The sequence below is a fragment of the Arvicola amphibius genome, chromosome 10 (genome assembly GCF_903992535.2).
Source record: "Arvicola amphibius chromosome 10, mArvAmp1.2, whole genome shotgun sequence".
Lineage (NCBI taxonomy): Eukaryota > Metazoa > Chordata > Mammalia > Rodentia > Cricetidae > Arvicola > Arvicola amphibius.
The window spans coordinates 124913274-124937966 of record NC_052056.1 but is presented as its reverse complement, the minus strand read 5'-3'; the positions used below and the strand labels follow the sequence as shown (position 1 = coordinate 124937966).

General features: G+C 41.6%; 1 protein-coding gene across 12 annotated transcripts in view; it reads right to left on the bottom strand.

Moving 5' to 3' along the window:
• The window catches only part of Ep400 (E1A binding protein p400), a 94099-nt gene that overhangs the window by 68660 nt on the left and 746 nt on the right, over positions 1-24693 (bottom strand). For 6 of the 12 annotated variants that reach the window (XM_038345781.1, XM_038345780.1, XM_038345783.1 and 3 more), the window contains exons 2-6: positions 16682-18048; positions 15065-15175; positions 3192-3282; positions 1353-1460; positions 466-851 (exon numbers count right to left, since the gene is read on the bottom strand). In XM_038345781.1, the coding sequence (XP_038201709.1) occupies positions 466-851; positions 1353-1460; positions 3192-3282; positions 15065-15175; positions 16682-18013 (2028 nt within the window). In that variant the 5' untranslated portion in view covers positions 18014-18048. The remainder of the gene's footprint in view (positions 1-465; positions 852-1352; positions 1461-3191; positions 3283-15064; positions 15176-16681; positions 18049-24693) is intronic. The other 6 variants (XM_038345786.1, XM_038345792.1, XM_038345790.1 and 3 more) reach the window with 3 other exon arrangements.

Below are 24693 nucleotides of genomic sequence, written 5' to 3'. Positions count from 1 at the left end.
GAGGAAGCCTAGCTGATGGTGAAGATCTCATGGCTTCACCCTTGAACAAAGCTAGAGTCAACTCTAAATTATCACTTCACTGATGTCTCTTTGGGTCAATCCCACAATTTTCAAAACTGGTAAAATTGATCACCACATGAGGTTTCCCAAAAGACCAAATGGGATGACAAATACAACATGCTCCAAGTATCATGAGACTTAACAGGTCGAGGCTCCTCTACTAAAAGCAACAGTAATAATGATTTTCTATTACTTTAATGATTGTTATACAGAGCCAAATAGAATTAATTTGCAACTGCTACAATAACCAACTGTGCTAAGGAAGGCAAGTAAAGCTGCTTCCAGGAATGTGCTGGTTCAGTGCAGACCATACTACCAAATACCTAAACTGCAGGCCATCTTTGCAGACGCTTCCTCTTTTCTTCTGCACCTCACTAGTCAAAACAGCCAATGTCCACAGAGTACCTGGGTCTGGGAAGAAAGCTGAGAGGTCTGCATCTGCGCTTTCCCGGTCATCGGAACATGAAGGGTCGGCTGGGCAGGCTGTGGAGAAGGAGCAGCAAGCTGGCTAGGCAGGGGAGCAGGGATGGGGGCATTCAGCTGTGGAGTCTTCACTGGGATTTGGAGCTGAGTTGGAGTTTCCACCATCTGTGACTGCTGTGAAAACTGTAAGGTGGAAGAGAGAGCTGTGGCTGGGACAGTAGCTGGGGGCAGCCTCGCAGGGAGCTGTGGTGGTGGGGTGTGCAAGCTGGCGGCATTCTGCACAGGAGGCCCTGTGGAAGGGTCGTACTGCTGTTGGCTCTGCTTCTGTCCAGTGAGTTGTGTAGCCTGAGGAGTTGGGGGCATCCCTCCTGCAAAATAAAAAAAATAAATAAAAGCCCAAAGCAATGATCTTAGTGCACAACAAGTGACTCACAAGGACTCAGACTGGACATCCTGCTGCTCACATGAGAACTGTTAACACTCAAAATGGTAGTGTCCTAGAGCAGACCTAAGGTCAGAATGAGCACACAAAGAAGGAAAGAATGCACCCAACTATTGCAAGTTAGTACTAAGCAAAACAAGCATCAAATAACCACAGGGCACCTGACAGCAGTAGCAATAAGGAACACAGAAATAAAATCACTTGGAAGTACAATGTGGAGATGTGTGACTCCCACTAGAAGAGCAAGAACCTATCACTAGGGGCTTTCTCATACTGAATTGACTGAGATGCAGAAACATGTCCCCACATGGGAAATTCTATGTCCAGTACAGTCCCTTAACTGCATGGTCCCAATCTGGGCCGGGCTCTAGGCTTTGGGCATTCCCTCATGACAAACTAAGAGTGCTGCTCTACTGCTGGGTCTTACCTTGGACTGTCGGCATTAACTGCTGCAGAGGGACTCCTGCATTCACCCCTGGATGCTGGAAAACTACCCCTGGATGACCCACTTCAAGACGAAGTCTCTTAGACTGCTCTAGAATAATTTTCAAGAAAGGTGTCGTTTCATGTAAAAATAAAACCACAGAAATAGTAGGAAAAAAACATATGTAAGTGTTTTTATAGTCTTTGAAAAGGGAATCCCTCCTACGCTATAAGGGACAAGACTGACACAGTTCCATTAAAAAATCTGAAAGTACAAAGAAAAGCATCATACAAAGGTCAAAGGACAAGCAACACATGACTGGCAGAGGCTCACTTCATCATTCTCAAAGCACTCACAAGTAACATGAGAAGTTTCAATGTCTAGGACAATTGACAGAGAACATGAATGGCAAGCCAGGCACAGATCCACAAATGGTTAATGAGCAGTAAAAGCTCCTGTGCAACCTTACTCAGGATCCAACATCCACATCAAAACAAGAGGTGTGACTTCACCCTTAGGTCAGACTACCAAAGATTAAAAGATTTATCAAAATAAGGAAAATGGACAGAGAGAGTCAAAAACTCTTGACAGCTATGGAACTGGACACGCAGGCAGTCTGAGAGCAGCACTACATGTCACTCTTCTGGACCTGGCAGCGCCTTCAAATCAGCTACCAGATATATCAAATAAACATTTCAGACTATATGTCAAGTCTCTGCTCATTCTGGCAGAAAATCAAAACAAAACCAAAACCAAAAAAGTGTACTAATAAACATGGAAGACTAGCAAAGACTGATAAAAGTCAGCCGTCTGCCGGGCGGTGGTGGTGCACGTCTTAATAATCCCAGCACTTAGTAAGCAAAGGCAGGCAGATCTCTGAGTTTAAGGCCAGCCTGGTCTACAAAGTGAGTTCCAGGACAGCCAAGGCTACACAGGGAAACCGTGTCTCAAAAAAGCCAAAAAAAAAAAAGTCAATTGTCCAAAGCCATGTGTAGTGTGGCACACACCTGTAAACCCAACATTGGAAAGCCAGAAGCGGGAGTTTTTCTCCAAGTTTAAGGACAGCCTGAGATACATGAAGAGTTCCAGGCCAGTCAGATCTCATGATATAGTATTTTTGAAAAAAAAAAAAAAAATTCATCCACATAGTGAAACATGGTGCAGATAATAGAAGATTCAGATGCACTGACTGGGAAAGTGACCCAGTAAGGTCATTATTTTTTTTTTTAAAGTAACTCTATCTTTGTGTTTATGTCTTAGGTTTTTTTTCAGAATAACTCATATGTATAAAATTTTAGGTATATACAGAAGACTGTCTGTGATAATCACAACATACTGACAGCAACCCCCTGCTGGGACTGCAGAAGAAGCAGGCATCAAGGTAGAGGCAGCTATGTGTCACCTTCTGAACTACCTGTGCCTCTCACATTAAAAAGAGAAAAAAGTGCCAGGCAGTGGTGGCACACACTGTTAATCCCAGCACTAGTGAGGCAGGGGCAGGAGGATTTCTATGAATTTCAGGCCAGCCAATGCTACATTGAGAAACCCTGTCTTTAAGAAAAAAATTTGAGGAGAGGGGGAAAAAGGGGCACGGTAATTTAAAAAATAGCTTCCAAAGGTAGTTATGCAGTTCCAACAGTGAGTCATACCGGCTGTTCAAGGGAAAGTAGATGTAATGTACAGAATTAATGAAGTTTCTAATTTCAATACAGATAAAAACTTATGCAAATATTTTAGCTGATAATAACCAAAAGAAAAATTAACTTAGAAAGTAGAAATTAAGTTCTTTAGAAACATGTGGCAACTAAACCACCACTGCATTGTTGGTCACGCCAGGCATACCTGTGGAGGGCATCACCTGCTGCCTCTTAAAGGGGTCGGCTTCTGTGGCACTGCCAGCCCCCACCACGAGACTCCCAGTCAGAGCTTGGTGCTGAAAAAAAAATGAAAAGCAGTAAGATTCTTATTGTTATAGCCATCAGAAGAACGACACACACTACACCACCATACCTATTCCAAACACTGACCTCTCTCCCTTTAATAAAGAGGCTGCTACTACCTACCCATCATCTTTAAACACACATATATAATGTACATTTATATATCAGAAATACTATAAGATTCTAACTTACCTCTTAGGAGAAAAAAAAGGACTGGTAAAGACCTATTATTCTGGTTTTAAATGGAATTTCAAATCATCACCAATCTACAAGCTTCAAAACTAGTTTTAACTACTGATTGACAACAAAAGAGTTGATGAAGACCTAGGAAACCTTAATTTTAGTTGTGAGGCTACAGCTTGGTTGACCTACATTCATACTAATGGCCCAATTTCACACCAAAAAATTAGTAACAAAGGGAAAAATACAGGTGCCTTCCTACTGGGGATCAAACCTAATAAACAACGATCTATCCGGAATCTTCAAGATGATGTTTTTTGATTACCACCCCATCTCTCTCTCTCTCTCTGCATATATATAAACACATATGTATGTAGCCATATATTTTTCATTTGCATATACTAATACACAGATGTGTGTCTACATACATATCTGTGTATGTGTATACAAATGAAATATATGTTAGTTAAATAAGGCTTAAATAAAGCAGAAGAACTCAATCTGTATGAGTTTTATGGTTTCAACTAGGTGCATTTGACATTCTAGAAAAGGCAGAACTATGAGGACACAAAATAGTCAGTTACAAAGAGTGGGTGGGAGGGATGGGTAGAACACAGCACATTTTATATGATCATGGCAGTCTAAACCTGTAATTAGCACTGAAACAAGAGGAAGCCCTAGTATACTACAAACTCTGGATGACAATAATGTCCACATAGGATCAGTTAAACAAGTGAACCACTGTGGGCAATGTCGACAGAAATCAGGTTACACATGTGGGAAGACAGAGAAAAGGGGAATTTGGATAATCTCTGTACCTTATTTCTGTTCTGCTATAAACCAAAAGCTGAGCTAAAATAGTCAGGCTTGGTGTACACATCTTTAATCCTAGCAATCAGAAGGCAGAGGCAGGTAGATCACTGTGAGTTAATGCCAGCCTACTCTACATAGTGAGTTCTAGGCCAGCCAGGGATACACAGTGATACACAGTGAGGCCTTATTTAAAAACAATTTTTAGAGGACCTTTAAACCTAGGCGGAGTAACTCCTACCTATAACCCCAGCACTCAGGAAGCAGAAGCAAAAGGATCTCTCTAAGTTGGAGGCCAGCTAGGGATACATAACGAGACCCTCTCATTAAAAAAACAAAAAAAAAAAAAAACAAAAAAAAGATAAAAAACTATAGAAGCATAATTTCCTGAAAAGCTATTGACATATCACTTCACAAAAAGAGCAATGAGCTGAATCTTGGTCAGCAAAGACTTCTCCATCTGAGCACTGCCCCTGCCATCTCAGAACGTCCCTAACAGCAGCACTGCCCAGTAGATATAGGTCATGGGATTCATCTCTAAAAGATTTGGCTCTTCCAATTTAAACACCAAAGTTACGGGTGCTAATCAAAAGACTACGTGCATGACTACTGAACTAAGTGCCTCGAGGCCTAGAAAGAGACAGGGTTTGGCCCCTGTAGCCCACACTACAGAGTATAGGTTCACCAATAACAGGTGGCACAGTGAACACAGAGGTGCCCTGTTCATATTTAATGAATGATAGGCAGAAGATAGAGAGCAGGAGACAGAGTGTGCTGGCTAGTCTCATGTCAACTTAACACAAGCTAGAGTTATCTGAAAGGAGGGAACCTCAATTAAGAAATGCATCTATAGAAGAGCAGTAGTGGTACAGGCCTTTAATCACAGAACCTGAAAGGCAGAAGCAGGCTGATCTCTGAGTTCCAGGACAGCCAGAGCTGTTATACAAAGAAACACTGTCTTGAAAAACCAAAAAAAGGAAAAAAAAAAAAGAAGAGGAAGAAAGAAAGGAAGGAAGGAAGGAAGGAAGGAAGGAAGGAAGGAAGGAAGGAAGGAAGGAGGGAAAGAAGGAAGGAAGGCAGGCAGTCAGGCAGGCAGGGAGAGAGGGAGGGAGGCCTTTGTAAATCCAGCAGTAACTAAAATTTAAAAAAAAAAAAACAGATCTAGTAGCTGTAAGGTTTTTTTCTTAATTAGTGATTGACGGGGAGGGCCCAGCCCACTGTGGGTGATGCCATCCCTGGGTTGGTGATACTGGGTTCTGTAAGAAACCAGGCTGAACAGGTCACGAGGAGCAAGCCAGTAAGTAACACCTTCCAAGGTCTCTGCAATCAATCCCAGCATCCAGGCTCCTGTCCTGTTTAAAGTTTCTATCCTGACTTCCTTCAGTAATGGACTACAATGTGGAAGTGTAAGCCAAATAAACCCCTTCCTCCTCAATTTGCTTTTTGGTCATAGTGTTTCATTGAAGCAATAGAAATCCTAACTAAGACAAAGAGGAAAGAAATAAAAGAATGATCTGAAAAATCAAAACATGTTAACAATGGCTTCTCTGTGAATGGGATTATAGATAACTTGTAATTCATGTATGTGCACTTTTCTTAGTTTTCCAAATACTGTGAAATAAATGAGAATCACATTTATTCTTTAGTAAAAAGATAAATGGCTTACATCCAGGAGCGACTAAGTACTCTCTATTAGATGAAACATTTTCCAAATGACCATAGCTCCAGGTGAAACACAAGAACAAAGAAGAGGTAGCAGGTGATAGAGAAGGAAAAGAAGTCTCTCAAGTTTCCCAAAGTTGGGCTGGAGAGACAGCTCAGAGGTTAAGAGCACTGACTGCTCTTCCAGAGATCCTGAGTTCAATTCCCAGCAACCACATGGTGGCTCACAGTCATCTATAATGAGATCTGGTGCCCTCTTCTGGCATATAAACATACATGGAAGGGATGTTGTATACATAATAAATAAATCTTAAAAAAATTTTAAAAAAAAAAAGTTTCCCAAAGTTGGCAGGTGGCATGAAGGCGGTCCCCAAGCTACACTCAGTGGAAGGAGGACAGGGAGAGCAGAGACTGCTGGACATAGGAGCCCTGTTTACACTAGCTAGGTCTGACTGGCAGATACTAGGAGTCTGACTGACCACCAACCACATTTAAAAAGGCAGCATACAAAGGTCAAGATAAAAAACTAAACAATTTAGTGCCACCTGCCTTAAAGGAGAGCAAAATGTGCAGCTGCAACGCAGTAGCCAGGCATGGTAGACCACAGTCCTAATACTCAGGAGAGTGAGGCAGGGGGACTGCAAATACAAGGCCAACCGGAACTGCATGAAGAAACCCTGTCTTGGTTTTTTTGTTTTTCTAGACAAGGTTTCTCTGTGTGGCCTTAGTTATCCTGGAACTTGCTTTGTAGACCTGGCTGAAAACTCTGTTGTTTAAAAAAAAAAAAAAAGTCAGGCACACACCTTTAATCCCAGTACTTGGGAAGCAGAGACAAGTGGATCTCAGTGAATTCAATACCAACCTGATCTACAGAGTGAGTTCCAGGACAGCCAGGGCTGTTACACAGAGAAACCCTGTCTTTTAAAAAAAAAAGTTAGTTATGAAGCAGTAAGATGACTCAGCAGGTGACGATGCTTACCACCTGGGTTGGATCCCTGATACATACATGGGAGAAGGGGAGAAATCAAGTTCCCTAGGTTGTTCTCTGAACTACGTACTTATGCCATGTACTGTACTCCCACACATACATGTGTATGTGCTTGTACACACATACACAATCAATCAGTCAGTCAATAATGTAGCTTACAGAGAACCTAACTCAAAATAATTGCTGCCTATACAAGGAGAGAAAGACTTAACATCAGCAGGAACCTGAAGCTTCTAAGTCAAATTTCTCAGTTTTAAATAAGTAATGAAGTGGCTAAATGGCTAGACCACAGCTTCTAAGACTGATGCTGACACTAAAGGTAGAATGGGGACAAGGAAGAAGAAAGAAACCTTTCTGAGTACGTTTAAAAACATATCTATTAGTGGTAGAGACTCAGTAACCTCTCATCTCTTAATTCAAAGTTTTCTGACACCAGGATTTGGTATGGACAACACAAATACAAAGCCTACCTAAGTCTTCTTTTCAAAAGTATGTACAGTGGGGCTGGAGGGATGTCTCCATGGTTAAAAGCATTTTCTGTTCTTGTAGAGGACCAGCATTTGGGTCCCAGCACCTACAAGGTGGCTAACAAGCTCTAGTCTCAGTGATTCCAATGCTCTCTTCTGTTCTCACAAGCACCAGAATGAATATGATACACATACATAAATACATGCAAGCAAAACACTCATGTGTATAAAATAAAAATCTTTAAAAACAAAAAGAGCTAGACTTGGTGACACAGCCTTTTAAAAATCTCAGCACTTGGGAGGCAGTCTACGAGTCTGTGTAAACCATGTTTACACAGTGAGACCTGACTCAAAAAAAAGGAAAAATAATAATAAAATTCATTTTTAAAAAACTATGTACAGGGGGCTGGAGAGATGGCTCAGCGGTTAAGAGCATTGCCTGCTCTTCCAAAGGTCCTGAGTTCAATTCCCAGCAACCACATGGTGGCTCACAACCATCTATAATGATGGTCTGGTGCCCTCTTCTGGCCAGCAGGCATACACACAGACAGAATATTGTATACATAATAAATAAATAAATATTTTTTAAAAAACTATGTACAATAAAACAGGTTATGATCCCATTTCACAACCACATCCATTCCAGCTCACAACCATCTGTATTGCCCTCTTCTGGCCTGCAGAAATACATACAGGCAAAACACTGTGTACATAATAAATAAATAAATCTTTTTTAAAATCCCATTCATGCTTAGTAAACTTTCAATTATACACATAAAAATATGAACACATTCATAATATAATACAGAAAACAACGGCTGGGGTAGGGTACCTAATACTGCAAAGGTGGTCACATAGAACTACTCCACATCAAGAGAGCAGTAAGACCCTCCTCAGCAGCTCTGGAAATGACTGGGTTACAGAAAGCTTGAGATCTGTATTCTAGTAACACAACATTAGCTGCAAACAACAAAATCTATCCTGAGATTCTTTTTAGAATGCTTAGTGTAGCATAAGGACAACATATATGAGAACAGGAGACTGACATATTCTGGTATATCCATCAATATCCTTGGCTAAACATGATGTAGCATATGTCAGGCCCTATAAGCTAACCCTCTCTGACTCACAAATGCTACACTCCTAAGAGTACTTTCCTAGCGGGAACAGAAAGTCCAAACCTGAACGCCAGCTGAATGAACTACAGCTCTCAAACTGATGGAATATGAGCAACTGCTTATAAGCACTACCATGAAGGAGCAAGCCATGTGGTGGTATACTGTAATGCTAGCAGTTTGGAAGCATTGGATGCTGCAGTTCAAGGTCAGTTGTTCTGACTCCCACATGTTCATGTGACTTTAATTAATCATATCATTTAAATGGGTATCAAATATTGAATAACCCATTCCAATTTTCTGTATATTTTAATTTTTAAAATATACCACTGAAAAGGAAAATTAAGAAAGTCACTGCATAGCATTAACATACCATTAATAGGACTGAGGATGTGGTTCAAAGTGTACAAACCTAAATGGCCTGAGCCTGCTCCCCATAATCCACAGAAAAAGTAGGATACAGTGGTGTCCATCTGTAATCCCAGCATTTCCATGGTGAGATGAGAGGTGACCATAAAGTGGTGCACACCTTTAATCCCAGGACTAGGAGGACAGAAGCAGGGATCCAGGCCCAGCCTAGTTTATATAACAAGTTTCAGACTAGACAGGTTACACAGTAAAACCTTATCTCAAAAAAAGAAAAGAAAAGTTGTCCTCTGACCTACACACACACACACACACACACACACACACACACACACACACACACTGAATAACAGATTTATTAAAGAGCTAGGCTGGCGTGGTGGCTCATGCCTTTAATTTAATCCCAGGACTTGGGAAGTAGACATAGTTTAAAGCGTAGACTAAGCTAGCCTCAAATTTGCAACAATGCCCCTGCCTCCTGATTCCTAAGTGCTAGAATTACAGAAATGAACCAGCACACATAGCACAGTAGATGAATCTTAAACATTCTGTGCCATGAAGGGATAGGGACACATCAAAGTTACACTAGAGCCAGCTTGAACAGACCTCAGGCAGTCAATTACAAATATCCTAAGAATCAAAATAAATGAGAGCTGTGGAAAGGGGTTGGATAGATGTTTGGCAAGAAAAGACTTCAGGGTGAAAAAAGCAGACACAGTGACCATCATGTGGGTTATACCAGAGTGTGAGCCTGTTAACACTCAACAAGCTCTTCACACTGACATAAAGTATTCCACAATTTAGACTCAAGAGAAATCACAAATCACATTAATAAACATAGAAGCATCACCTGACAAAATTCAATATCCACTGATGAAGGGAATTTCCCAAGCCTGAGAAAAGACAACTACAAACTGACGGCTCCCACCTTCATCCTACAGAGGAGGACCTAAGAACAACACTGTCTGGGTTTCCACTACTATAAGACACTACCACACTCAAGTCCTGATCAGTACAGCGTAGCAGTGCAAAGAATAAAGAAAGAATTAAGACTCCAGGCTAGAGAGATGATGCAGTGGCTAAGCGCACTGACTGCTTTTCCAGAGGACTGGGGTTCAATTCCCAACACCTCTATGGCGGCTCATAACCATCTGAACTCCAGTTCCAGGGAGATCTGATGCCCTCTTCTGACCTTTATGGCCACTGCATGCACATGGTACACAGACACACATGCAGGCAAAACACATAAAATAAACCTTAAAAAGAATTAGAAAGAGTAAAATTTTCTATTTGTAGACATGATTCTCTATGCATAAAACCCCATGACATCTATAACAAAGTTCTAAAAACGAATGAGTTTAGCAAGGATGCAGAATATAGGTTAAAATAGCCAGCTGTATTTCTGTGTTTGCAATGAACAGCTGGGAACTGTTTTTATTTCTTTTTTTTTTTTAAGATTTATTTATTATGTGTACAGCATTCCTTCCATGTGTGCCCAGATGCCAGAAGGGGGCGCCAGGTCTCATTACAGATGGCTGTGAGCCACCATGTGGTTGCTGGGAATTGAACTCAGGACCTCTGGAAGAGCAGTCAGTGCTCTTAACCACTGAGCCATCTCTCCAGCCCCTAGGAACTGTTTTTAAATACGCTCTATAACAACCCTGGTATGTTTAAATATAAATCTATCAAGTTAGACGCAATATTAGCATGCTAAAAATTACAAAGCACCAATGAAGGGAACCAAAGACCTACTTCATGGAGAAGTGTCACATTCAAGAACTGAAGGACAGTACAATATGGTTCCTCCCTAACTGGTTTTAACAGAAGCAATGCAATCCTTGTCAGACCCAAGCAAAATATCAAGTCTATTCTGAAACCTATAGGAAAAGGGATAGGAAATACAAGGACCAAAACAAAACAACAAAGAAAATAGAACCAAGGTGAGAATTTATATGGTACCTGGGCCAGTGAGATGGCTCAGTGGGTCACAGTGTCTGTGACCAAGCCTGATGACCAAAACTGACAACCTAAACTCATTTTCGGGATTATGGTGGAAGAAAAGGACAGACTCTTACAAGTAACCTTCTGGTGTGCAAATGCCTGAATACAAACAGAGAAAGAGAGTCCTGACACTAGCACAATCAAACATCCATATGTAACAAACATCTGTCACACCACACAGATCTTTACTGAAATGGATTATAGGCCTAAATGTCAAATTACTGAACTTCTAGGCAGAAACACAGATCTCTATGACTTGAATTCTTAGAAATGATATCAGAAGTACAGTATGTTACTTCTCAGCCTTTTGGCTGAGATCAAGTACAAGCACTAACTATTAAAAAAATGTTATACGTCATCAAAATTTTAAATCATTGCTCTGCAAATGATAGTGAAGAAAAATGCACTGGGCGTTGGTGGTGCATGCTTTTAATCCCAGCACTTGGGAGGCAGAAGCAGACAGATCTCTGAGTTCAAAGCCAGCTTGGTCTACAAGAGCAAGTTCCAGGACAGGCTTCAAAGTTACCGAAAAGCCCTGTCTTGAAAACAAACAAACAAACCAAAACAAAACAAAAAAAAAAGAAAAAAAGAATGCAACTAACACTGTTGTACCAAAAATTTGATATCTGTATCATGCAAAAAGAAAACTTATTCAACAACAAACTAATAACTAAATGAAAAAGAAATGAGTAATATCTAACACTTCACCAAAAAGACCTCCAACAAACACAGAAAAGATACTCAAAATCATCAGGCTGAAAATTGTCTCATACCTGTCACTGCCTGGAGAAGGTCTATCGCTCAAACTGCAGTGCAGTGGGAGTGGGAACACAATTCTCACACTATTACTGAGAACACAAAACCACACAGAAAAAAAAGGTTTTGTCCTCGCCTATAAAACTGAGCATACACTCCACAGAGGACCCAATAATCTGACTGAGACTCACAGGTATTCATGTAGATGAAATGAGTGCCAATGTACACATAAAATGTTATCTGTAATTATAGCAGTTTTGTTTGTGAATCCCTAAAACAGAAATCTTCACTACCCATCAAAGACAAAAGGGTGAAACTGCTCTCTGAGGACACGGCCAGGAGACAACAATCTAACTTGTAAGCATAATGAGGCCAAAGAAACTTCTTAGTGCCTTAAGGGTTTGCAGAGAGCACGGGTACCTGCTCACAACCATCTAACTCCTGCTTCAAAAGATCTGCTGCCCTCTTCTGGTTGCCAGAGGCACAAGTGGCATATAGAAAATCAACCTAATAGAAATTTTTAAACATACCAGATTCTCCATGCTGAGAATGGAGAATGCCTGCCAAGAAGTAAGACAGATAAGAAGACAACCTGGGTATGCTTCCTTCCTCCTAGGAAAGAATGGGCTAAACCATCTCACTACAAACTTTGTGACCTTTGATTCAATAAAGTATGGAGAAAAATTAAGTTCTTTTCTCTAGTTTGGCCAAACTGTAAATAAATCTGCTTCACTTTACCAAGTTCTACTTCCTAATTTCTTTTGGAATACAGGGAACCTGTGAAGACAAGTTATGGACCAAGTATCAGGAAGCAGTATCAGTATTCAGCAACCAGAAGAAACCGCAAGCTGACCAGAAAGATACTCCGAGAGCACTTGTCAGAGGACATCAAAGGTCAGAACGTGTAAAAGTGCATAAAGGATTGTTCAGCAGAAACAAAACTTTTTTTAACAGTGTTGGGAAGTACACAACTCTACAGTTTTCAACATTCACACAACTACAGACCAAAGAAAAGTGAATGTTACTAAATGTTAAGTAAACCAACCAAAGAAGCACTTAAAGTGTCATGTAACTCACTGATTAAAATGAATGTATGTAACAAGAAGTGAATAGCTTGGGCTGGAGAGATGGCTCAGCGGTTAAGAGCATTGCCTGTTCTTCCAAAAGTCCTGAGTTCAATTCCCAGCAACCACATGGTGGCTTACAACCATCTGTAATGAGGTCTGGTGCCCTCTTCTGGCCTTCAGGCATACACACAGAAAGAATATTGTATACATAAATAAATAAATAAATATTTTTTTTAAAAAAAAGAAGTGAATAGCTAATAAATGCAGAAGGAATATGAGAAAGAGAAACCCCACTTAGAAGCTGATGTGGAAGAGGGAAAAGGGCCAGGAGTTCAAGGCTACATGGTGAGTTGAGACCAGCCTAGGTTACTTAAGACCTTATCTTTTTTTTTAAGACTTCTTTATTCTACAGAGAAACCCTGTCTCGAAAAACAAACAAAAAAAATTATTATGTATATAGTGTTCTGTCTGTATATATGTCTGCAGGCCAGAAGAGAGCACCAGATCTCATTACAGATGGCTGTGAGCCACTATGTGGGTGCTGGGAATTGAACTCAGATCCTCTGGAAGAGCATTCAGTGCTCTTAACCTCTGAGCCATCTCTCCAGCCCATTAAGACCTTATCTTTAAAAAACAAACAAACAAACAAACAAAAAACAAAAACAGCAAGTCTTAGTGATTCACAACTATAATCCTACCAACACTTGGGAGAAAGGTAAGGGAACTGCTGTAAATTTGAGGTCAGCCTGAGCTACAGAATAGGTTTCAAATAAGCCTGGGGTAGAGAAAAGCTCGGCCACAAAAAGAAAGATAAGAAGGAAAAGGCAAAAACAAACAAACTATTTAATTAAATCAAAAGGATTAAGGCAGACATGATGAGGCACACCCTTAATCCCAGTACTCAGGAGGCAGAGGCAGGAGAAGGAGAATCTCTGAGTTTGAGGCCAGCCTGGTCTATAAATCGAGTTCCAGGACAGCCAGGGCTGTCACACAAAGAAATCCTGTCTCAGAAAAAAAGAAAAAAAAGAAAGAAAGAAAGGAAGAAAAGGGAGAGACAGGGAGGGAATCCACTGTGGGTCTTTATACTAGTAACCAATTCAGAGTTATTTATCATTAGATAAATGTTTGAAATAGTGGGTTAGAGGACATTTACAAAATTTATATCCTTATCATTTACAGAAGGAAAATTCATGTCTATTGAACAGACCTGGTGAACACCACCTCAGATGCTTCAAGTTAACATCACCAGTCAGGACTAGGCAACACCATGGTCTGATGACATGCTACATTAAGATGGCACACTGTCATTACTGTAGCATTCCTTCAACATCTACCTGACTTAAACATGATCCTAGGGTATGTCGAGCAATCCCATACAACAGAACATTCCACAAAATAACTGGTCTGTGTGCTTCAAAACATCATCATCACAAAAGACCAAGAAACCAGTCTAGATTAAAGAAAGCTAGAGAGGCATAACAAGTAAGGAATATGGATCTCCTGGATGAGGTCCAGGGCTTGGGGAAAAACTATAAAGGATCTCTGGAGGACCAGTGATAGAATCTGAATTTCAACTTCCAGTCAAAGGCATTTCCTGACTTGGAGGACCTGCTCTTTTCTACTAGCTGAGCCATTTAGGGATAAGGGTCATAATTCCATATGGTACTGCAAATCGCAAGAATGAAATGCAAACAGCAGTGAATCACAAAAGCTACCAGGGCTGCCTGTATGACTATATATAATATATATGACTATAGCAACTTTCATGTTTGAAATTATATTAAAATTAAAAACAAAACAAAAATATCACCAAGGGAAAAAACTGCTTTCAGAAGCCAGCACACTCTCTCCAAAGCACCTAGAATTTAGCATATGTGTGAATCCCAGGATCACGAATGTATTCTGTTCTCCTCTACTAAGAAATCTCAGTTCTGATACCCTATAGGTGATTCGCACCAACATTTCTTCCAGCTAAGAAAAATACCTACTATGTCTTTTCCACTTTCTGTTTTGCACTGTTTTTCAAAATACAGGTAAAAGACACGAGAAAGAACAAACATTAAACACAGCACACAAGGAACCCTAAGCATACAGTAACAGGACTTTGAATAGTAGAGGACATGCACACTACAAGCTACCACCACATTGCAGGTTACAGAAAACAATGCAGTAAGGTCCATGTTGTCATTTATTCATGCAACAGAATTTCAGAACTGTATATGCAGAAAGACTTTTACTGTTCAAAATAAGAAACGGGCTCTGGAAAAAAAATGCCAAAGAGCAAATAGTAAATTGAAGGTTAAAATATCTGGATGAAAGAAACGTTTGGGATGAGACTACAATTTAGAACCATCAAAGAGTACCTGAAACAGTTGCTGCTGGGATGAAAAAGCAGCAGAAACATTTGGCGGAAGCTGGGTTGCTATAGCAACGGGAGTCCCAGTCTGCCCATCCTTGCCTGTCACAACCTTTACCTGAGAGAAATATTTTGAGAAAAAAAGGTAACATAATTTTTAAGACTGCTCAAAATTATTAGAATTTCATTGCTGACAGCTCACTAATTTTGGTGCTTAAAAACAGAGTGTTTTTTGCATTGAATTCTATAAAGGGACACTGAGCTAACTGACAGGTTCATAGCATAACAATCTAACAGCTGCCAATCTTCAGAATTCCAGTCTAGATCACAGGCAACATTTTAAATTCTGCAACTTCCAACTGTAAAATGAGAATGGCAGACACTCGGGTATCAGTGTCCCACAGCTGGTTTCTTGAAAGATCTGCACAGCTATAATGTTCTGTAGCCTACACTGATCACACAGCGAAATTGTCTTTAGCAGAAGCTGTGAGAGGTTGTGTTTCTTCAAAAGTACAGATAAGGAGGCACAGCTCACAGACAACATTGGTAACAGACACAAAGAAAACTCAGTTTCACTGTTCCATGGCACTAGTGGTGGTCTCCAAAATCGTTGAGACCGTCTAAATAACAAAAATGGTTCAGCCTACGATCAGTGTTGAAGAAGACACAGATGGCAAAGCCACACAGAAACATCCACAGATGTAGTGAGGACTCTGGAGCAAAGGCAAACTTTTGCTCACCAAAAGCAGGTTTCATTGTCAAAGGGCTGACAGCATTTTAAATTATTTTAGCTCTATCATAAAACAAAATAAGCTCCACCGACATAATAAACACTACACAAGACAAAGGCACAAAAGACAGTGCATCACAGTACAGGCCACTAAGACCCCAGCATACCTCAGAGAACTGCGGAACTGCTGTGCTGTTAGGGGGGATTTACTGTGCAGCATTCTAGAAACCCAAAAAACAAACTGTCTATAAAAGCTTCTGTCTCAAGTATCACTCCATAGATGATTTCAAAGTGTGAGCTTAAAATAAGATCTCACATCTAACACTACATCTAAAACCTAAAAAATAAAATTTCTTATAGTTGTTTGATATTATCTATACTTAAATTGTGAACAACCCACACAAAATACACCTAGTGACTTACTTGTTTAAAAACCTTGTTTTTATGGACAGACCTACATAAACATATAGTGAAACCAGGAAGCCAGGGGAGAAGAACTAAGCCTCACTGAACCAGGAGAACCTTTCCTGTGGGTTGCCAGAGGACTGCCAACAGTGTCATGTTGGCCAAGGACCACATACACAGAAGTGAGAAGCCTAGATAGCACTAGCTGAGCTCTCTGCCCAGGATGGGTTCTGGTTCTCAGTGACAACACCTGACTCTGAGAAGGCATCAGTCACAAACACAGTCCATCTTCCCCACAGACAGCTAACTGAAGAGCTAGCTCTTCCTCTGCATGAAGGAAAAAGAAAAGCACACACTTTATTCCTCTTTGGATCCTATGCCACTCAAACCCTATATTACCCCATTACTCACACATTTTCAGTCTACTGTTGCACACCATCTATTTTGCTTTATATATAGCCTTTCAAGACTACTGAACTGTTGTCTTACCTCATCATTGATAACTTCAGATTTCTCTTCCTCTTCCTCTTCTTCCTCTTCCTCTTCAATATCCAAATCATTCTGCCTAAGATATGCTTGTAAAGGAGCATAATGCTTCTTTTTAAAAGCCAAGAAATCCATCATGTTGCCCTGAAGATGTTGCAAGAAGAACAGTTCAATTAAGTACTCCTTGAAGATCTCCTTAAGTGCCTCCATCTCCTTGTAGTGGTAGTCCAGGCACTGCTTTCTCATTTGTGCCATCTCCTGGGAGGCTGGAGGAATTTCCTCCAACTTCTTGGGAGCCTTCTTCATTCCTGAGCTTCCCATAGACGTGAGAGGCACACTGGAAAGGCCTGGAGGCATGGTGGTTCTGGATGGGCTGGTTGGCGGTGGTGGGGATGTCATCCCGAATGCCGAAGGCCCCCCAACACTGGGGAGCAGCACACCTGGTGTCCTCTCAAACCCCAGAGATCTGTTCAGTGGCTGCCCCTGAAGCACCTGCTGCTGTTGCTGTATCAACTGGCCCTGAATAATGCTGCTGATCTGAGGTGGCAGGCTGGCCGTGGTGATGTGGTTCGGGCTGGACAGAGGTTGCAATCCTGTGCCTCCTGCAGCTGCAGGGCTCTGAGGCCCCAGATGGTGGATGGTACCTCCTGACTGTGCATGAGGTTGGGAGAGTCTCCGTTCTCGGACAGTGATGGGAGCTCCTGAATGCTGGAGTTGAACTTGGGCTCCCTGGGCCATCTGGGTCAAACCTGGTGCCTCCTGAAATACAAAGTGACCACCACTTGAGGGGCTCAAGCTGATCTGCCTCACAAGCACACTGGCATCCACAAAGCCTCCAGTGGGGCTGCTGCTGCAAATGCCCAGTCCAGGGCCTGGGGCACCTGCACGAACATTCTGCAGGGCTTGCCCTGGCCCAGGGCTAGGCTGTGTGGGGCTCTGAGTCTGGACCTGCTGTGACAGGGGAGAAGTAACTTGAATGTATGATGGAGAGCCATGCTCAAAGCGCCTCTGCTGTGCACCAAACTGAAAACCTGGCGAGGTGGGGTTGGGCAGTGGCAGAGGGGCCAGTGTAATCTGCTGGTTTCCTCCTACAACAGAGCCAACATTCTGTAGTGTGATGTTCACATTTTGCCCAGCCACAGGACTTCTGCTCATTAGCTGCTGAATCTGGTACCCAGGGGATTGGGGTGCAGATGGGCTGGCTGATGGAGCGAAAGGCACTGCAGGCGATGGGGATAAGTTAGGATGGGCTGGCTGCTCCTCTTCACTCCCAGTGAAGGACCTAGACCTCTGTAGCTGATGCTGGACATTCTGAGAACCACTGCCATGGTGCATTATCACCTCCCTTTTCTATCCAATGTAATATTCCCCTGGAAAAAATAAAAATTAAAATCAAGACATTGGAGGCAAACACATTTGATTACCACTTAATAAAATTTCCACTCAGCAGCACTGAAATGATACTTGAACATATGTTACCATGGGTCTGATTCAAACTAGAGCTCTTTTCCTTCCTTTATATAAAAGAACAGGAGGCCACTTACAACTTATAACTCCCTTCCCCATCTCCTTTTCTCCACCCAAGATTCCAAAGGAAAGATGGTCAGGGAGGGAGGGTGCCCTAGCTCCTGCCTCATACAGAAGTAAAAAGCCAAGAAGTTGGTAAATCATTTAAGAAAGAACTATGAAATACAAACTATGGTACTACACAGCACATTCAGCACAAAGGGACAGTGGCTACTTTGTAAATGACCCTGTGAGGTCTGCCACAGTGATGTGGGATGCTCTTCTCTATGCTGTGAATATGTTTTATTACCACTAGTAAATAAAGAAGCTAATTTCGCCAATAGCCAGGCAGAATAGAGCCAGGCAGGAAATCCAAGCAGAGATAAAGGGGAAAAGGTGGAATCAGGCTAGAAGCTAGCAGTCACTGAGGAAGCAAGATGTGAGGTAAGAAGCCATGAGCCTTGTAGCAAAATATAAAATAAATGGGTTAATTTGGGTTAATTTTAAGTTATAAAAGCTAGTTAGAGCCGGGCGATGGTGGCGCACACCTTTAATCCCAGCATTCAGGAGGCAGAGGCAGAAGGATCTCTGTGAGTTCAAGGCCAGCCTGATTTATAAGAGCTAGCTCCAAAGCTACAGAGAAACCCTGTCTTGAAAACCCAAAAAAGAGCTAGTTAGTAATAAGCCTAAGCTAACAGGCCAAACAGTTTGTAATTAATATTAAGCCTCAGAATGGTTATTTGAGAACTGGAAGGTAGAAAAGAAACCTCTAGTTATACCACAGTACCAAAAAACCTTCCTCCTCTGTAAGTGGCTCAAAGTGGCTCTTGGGATTCACTAGTTTAGCCAGGGCTTATATGCTAAATAGCTACATCTGCCTCCCAAGAACAGACCAGAGTAGTTACACTGTTGATCCAAAGAAGCAAGCTGAGGGCAAAGAATATGTTCCCATTAAGAAACCACTAGTCGCTTCAAGCTCAAGTCAACACTGTCATCTTCTTGGTGAGGAAAGCACAACAGGTGACGACTATACATGACTTCAATGAGTGGCAGTCTCCCAGTCAACCATGTATGGCAACCAAGTACAGTGTAACCAAAAAAAAAAAAAAGGCTAAGCTGAGAAGGCTACAGTGATGAAAGGGCAGAAGAGACTTGGGGAGGAAAGAAAGCTTTGGAAGAAACGAGAAGACAAAGCAGGAAAGCACAATTTAGGTGTCAGACCATTAAAGCTGCCCCTCAAGTCTGCCTATTCTCCACCATGGTGGACTGCAAAGAACTGGAGGCATCACAATCCCTGACTTCAAACTCTACTACAGAGCTGTAGTACTGAAAACAGCCTGGTACTAACATAAGAACAGACAGGAGAACCAATGGAACCGAATAGAAGACCCGGATATGGGGCTGGAGAGACGGCTCAGCAGTTAAGAGCACTGGCTGCTCTTCCAGAGGTCCTGAGTTCAATTCCCAGCAACCACATGGTGGCTCACACCATCTGTAATGAGATCTGGTGCCCTCCTCTGGCGTGTGGGCGTACACAGAGGCAGAATGTTGTATACATAATAAATAAATAAGGAGGAGGAGGAGGAAGAGGAGGAGGAGGAGACGATGACCCGGATATCAATCCACACATCTTCAAACACCTGTTCTTTGATAAAGAAGCAAAAAATATCAAATGGAAAAAAGAAAGCATATTTAACAAATGGTGATGCATTACTGGATATCAACATGTAGAAGAATGAAAATAGATCTATATCTATCACCATGCACAAAACTCAAGTCCAAATGTATCAAAGACCTCAATATAAGGCTAGCCACACTGAACCTTATAAAAGAGAAAATGGGAAGTATACTTGAACACATTGGCACAAAGAACCACTTCCTAAATATAACCCCAGCAGCACAGACATTGAGAAAAACTATTAATAAATGGGACATCCTGAAACTGAAAAGCTTCTGTAAAGCAAAGGGCTCGGTCTACAAGACAAAGGGCACGGTCTACAAGACAAAACGACAGCCTACAGAATGAGAAAAGATCTTCACTAACCCCACATCAGACAGAGGTCTAATCTCCAAAATATAAAGAACTCAAGAAATTGGACACCAAAAGATTACATAATCCAATATAAAAATGGAGTACAGACCTAAACAGAGAACTCTCAACAGAGGAATCTAAAATGGCTGAAGGACACTTAAGGAAATGCTCAACATCCTTAGTTATCAGAGAAATGCAAATCAAAACAACTCTGAGATTCCATCTTACACCTGTAAGAATGGCCAAGATCAAAAACACTGTTGACAACTTATGCTGGAAAGGTTGTGGGAAAAGGGTAATATTTCTGCATTGCTCGTGGGAGTGCAAGCTGGTACAACCCCTTTGGATATCAGTGTGGTGATTTCTCAGAAAATTAGGAAACAACCTTCCTCAAGACCCAGTAATGCCACTTTTGGGTATATATCCAAAGAATGCTCAATCGTGTCACAAGGATATTTGCTCAACTATGTTCATAGCAACTTTGTCTGTCATAGCCAGAACTTGGAAACAACCAAAATGCCCCTCGATCAAAGAATGGATAAAAAAAAAAAATGTGGTAAATTTACACCATGGAGTACTACACAGCAGAAAAAACTAATGACAGCTTGAATTTTGCAGGAAAATGGATGGAGCTAGAAAACATTATTTTGAGTGAGGTAACCCAGACACAGAAAGACAATTATCACATGTACTCACTCATAGGTGGTTTTTAAATATAAAGCAAAGAAAGCCAGCCTACAAACCACAATCCCAGAGAACTTAGACAACAATGAGGACACTAAGAGAGACTTACATAGATCTAATCTACATGGGAAGTAGAAAGTAGAAAAAGACAAGACCTCCTGAGTAAATTGGGAGCATGGGTACCTTGGGGGAGGATTGGGGGGTAGAGGCAGGGAGGGGAACAGAGAAAAATGTAGAGCTCAATAAATATCAAATGTAAAAAATATAAAAAAAGTATAAAAAAATACTGATTCTGATTGTTCTTTCAGAGGACCCAGGTTCAATTCCCAGCACCCACATGGCAGCTCACAACTGTCTCTAACTCCCCGACATCCTTGGCAAAACATCAATGCACATCAAATAAAAAGAAAGAAAAGAAGGAAAAACAAAACAAAATCCCAGAATGTCAAAATAACAAAACAAAGGAGCAGAAAGAGTTCCTCCACATACAGGAATCCATAATCTGGGTGTGGGGACCATGCCCATGATTCCAGCTATCAGGAGGCCAGAGCAAAGTGGCTGTGAATGCAAGGTAGCTCCAAAGACAGTGCCCCAGCTTCAGAAACAAAGTCAAGTAAAACAAGACACAAAACCAGCGGAGACAGAGATAAAAAGTTATAAAGACACATCGAGAAAACCCAAACTCATCAAAATGCATGTATCAAATAATTAAGCATTTTTGTCAGCTAAAGTTCTACACTAAATGTAGAAAACATAAAATAGAAATCCAGAAAATGTATCCTGAAGGAAATTCAATTTTGTAATCCCCAAAAACAATAAAGTTGTAACTGAGCAATAGCAGGATTTGAGAGGATTTCGGGTTAGGGAGATAGTTTAGTAGGTAAAGTACTTGCTGCACAAACAGGAGGACCTGACTTTCAAGTCCCAAGACCCATGTAAAAGCAGGACACAGCAGAACTTGTCTAATCCCCAGGCTCCTACACTGAAATGGGAAACAGACAGGAAAATGTCCAGGTCACAGGCCACCTAGCCTGGTATACATAGGTTTGAAAACACCCTATTTCAAACAAAGTAGAAGGCAAAACCAACACTAGACCACCTCTGACCATCACATGAGCATCCACACATATATACAAGAGAGCACACTCAGTGAGAGAACTCAGTGAGAGTCAGAACCCAGATGCAGATCAGTGGCATCTAGACTAAAACGGCCTTGTATCACCCAATCACTGAGATCCAGCTACACAAAACGTACTCCACTCTCTCCCAACAAAGTACCCTTACATTTCAAAACTCTCTTTCACACACAAATGTAGGTACCTTCACTGAGAACCCCAATGCTCAAGAACCCTCTCCATTCCCAAATAAGTCATTTGACAGACACCAAAAACTAATTAGCTCTACCTACAGGTGTTATAAACAACATTCAATGTTTAAGCATAAGGGTTAGGGATATCACTTAATGATTAAGTGTTTGCTTAGCATGTGCAGGACCCTCAGATTGATCCTCGGTACCATACACATTCAGAAAGATTGTTTAATCTTTTATATTATTAAAAATGATGCTTTCAGCTAAGTATGGTGGCACATGCCTGCAATAGAAACATTAAGAAGACAGAGGCAGAAGAATCACAAGTTTAAGCCCAGACAGATCTACATATTGTTCAAGGACAGCCATTGCTAATGAACCGAAAACAAAAAAACAAAAAACAAAAAAGACTTTTAACAATCTCAAGAAACTCATGGACAGGAGCTGTACAGATGGCTAAGCTGTTAAGAGCACTGGCAGCTCTTCCAAAGGACCTAGGTTCAATTCCCATCACCACCATGGTGACTTACAATCCTCCGTAACTCCAGTTCCAGGGTAAATGATTCCCTCTTCTAGCCTCTGCGGATACCAGGCAATCAAGAGGTACAGAGATATACATGTAAGCAAAACACCTATACACAGAAAATAAAAAGAGTCAAAGAAAGCCAGGCAGTGGTGGTGCACACCTTTAATCCCAGCACTCCAGGAGGCACAGGCAGGCAGATCTCTGTGAGTGAAAGGCCAGCCTAGTCTACACAGCAAGTTCCAGGACAGGATCTAAAGCTACACAGAGAAACCCTGTCTGGGGAGAGGAGCTGAAGAGACGGCTCAGGGGTCAAGAGTACATGCTGCTCTTCCAGAGGATCAGAGTTTGAATTCCAGCACCTACATTGGGTAGCTCACATGCACCAGAAAATCAGATACCCTCTTGTCTCTGCATACACATGAACACACACAAATAAAAAAAAAATAAAATAAAAAAATAAAAAAAAGTCCATGGACAACCAGATCAAAGACTTCAGAAACAGCGGTGCCTAATCAGTGGGGAGGAGATGCCCAAAAGCCCAAGAAAAGGTGCTACAGAGAAAAAGAAGTAAATGGTGACTGGGAGCACACAAAAATTGTCTCCCACCCTGGAATACACGGTAGCTAAGAACTTAAAGGGTCAACTGGAGGGGAGCACTAAGACAAGGAAAGGTTACTAGGTAGATAAGAATAAGACGGCCAGAAAACAACTGAAGAATGTTACTCCGGGAGTGGGTCACAAATAACAACCAAACACAGAGGTCACAACATCAACAAATGCCTCACTGGGACAACAGTACCAAGCAATATTATGAGGCAGCTATTGTATAATTGAGCGATCATGGTACCTCCACAGTTTAAGACACAAAGCTTACATAATCAATCCCAACCATTTTTTAAAGTTAGAAGAACAGAACAAGGGACAATAAAGACACTTTTGGTATTAAAATGTCTGAGGTATAAACATGGGGGGAGTACACCTTTAACCCATTACAAGGCAGGTAGCAAAGGCAGGTAGATCTCTAAGATAGAGACCCACCTGTTCCAGGCCAGCCAGAACTACTCAATGAGACCATGCCTTTAAAAAAAAAAAAAAAAATGAAGGGGGGGGGGGGGGGGAACCGAACTGGACTGCGGCAGGCACCTACACTCCCAGCTACTCAAGAGACTGAGGTAGGAGCCGGGCGGTCCTGGCACAAGCCTTTAATTCTAGCACTCGAGAAGAGACAAGCGGATCTCTGTAAGTTCGAGGCCAGCATGGTATACAGAGCGAGTTCCAGGACAGTCAATGCTACACAGAGAAATCATGTCTCGAAAAACCAGAGAGGGAAACTGAGGTAGGAAGATAACCTGAGCCCGGGGTCAGAGGCCAGCCTGGGACACAAAAGTAAGGTTCACCTCGAAAAAAAGTAAGTAAAAGAGCCGGGTATGATGGCTCACACCTGTATCGCCAGTACCGTGGCAGTCAGCTGGACTACTAAGAATAACAGGCCAGATAGGGCTATTTAGCGAGTTCCATCCAGACTGACTTGGACTTCCATGAATTATTTTCTCAGAAAATCTAAATAAGTAAACAGAAAATTTAAAGTTTCCAGAACATTCATAGTGTACAAATTCCACAAACAAAAAATGTACATGAACCACGGATCTTTGTGAGCTCAAGGACAGCCTGGTCTAAATAGCAAGTTTAAAGGCCAGCCAGAGCTACATGGTAATACTGTCTCATAATAATAAATAAATAAATAAATAAACAAACAAACAAACAAACAAGAACCGTTTTGTCACGCGTAAAATCCAGAATTCTTAATTCATAGAACGCAAACATCCTGCAAGGGATGAGCGCAACCCCCAAAAGTCGCGGTGCTCCCAGATACTAGATCTGGAGACAGACCTGCGGAGACAGAGGCTCGGAGGCTGATGGTGTACCTCGGGGACTCGGCCCGGGAATCTCTCCGGTCC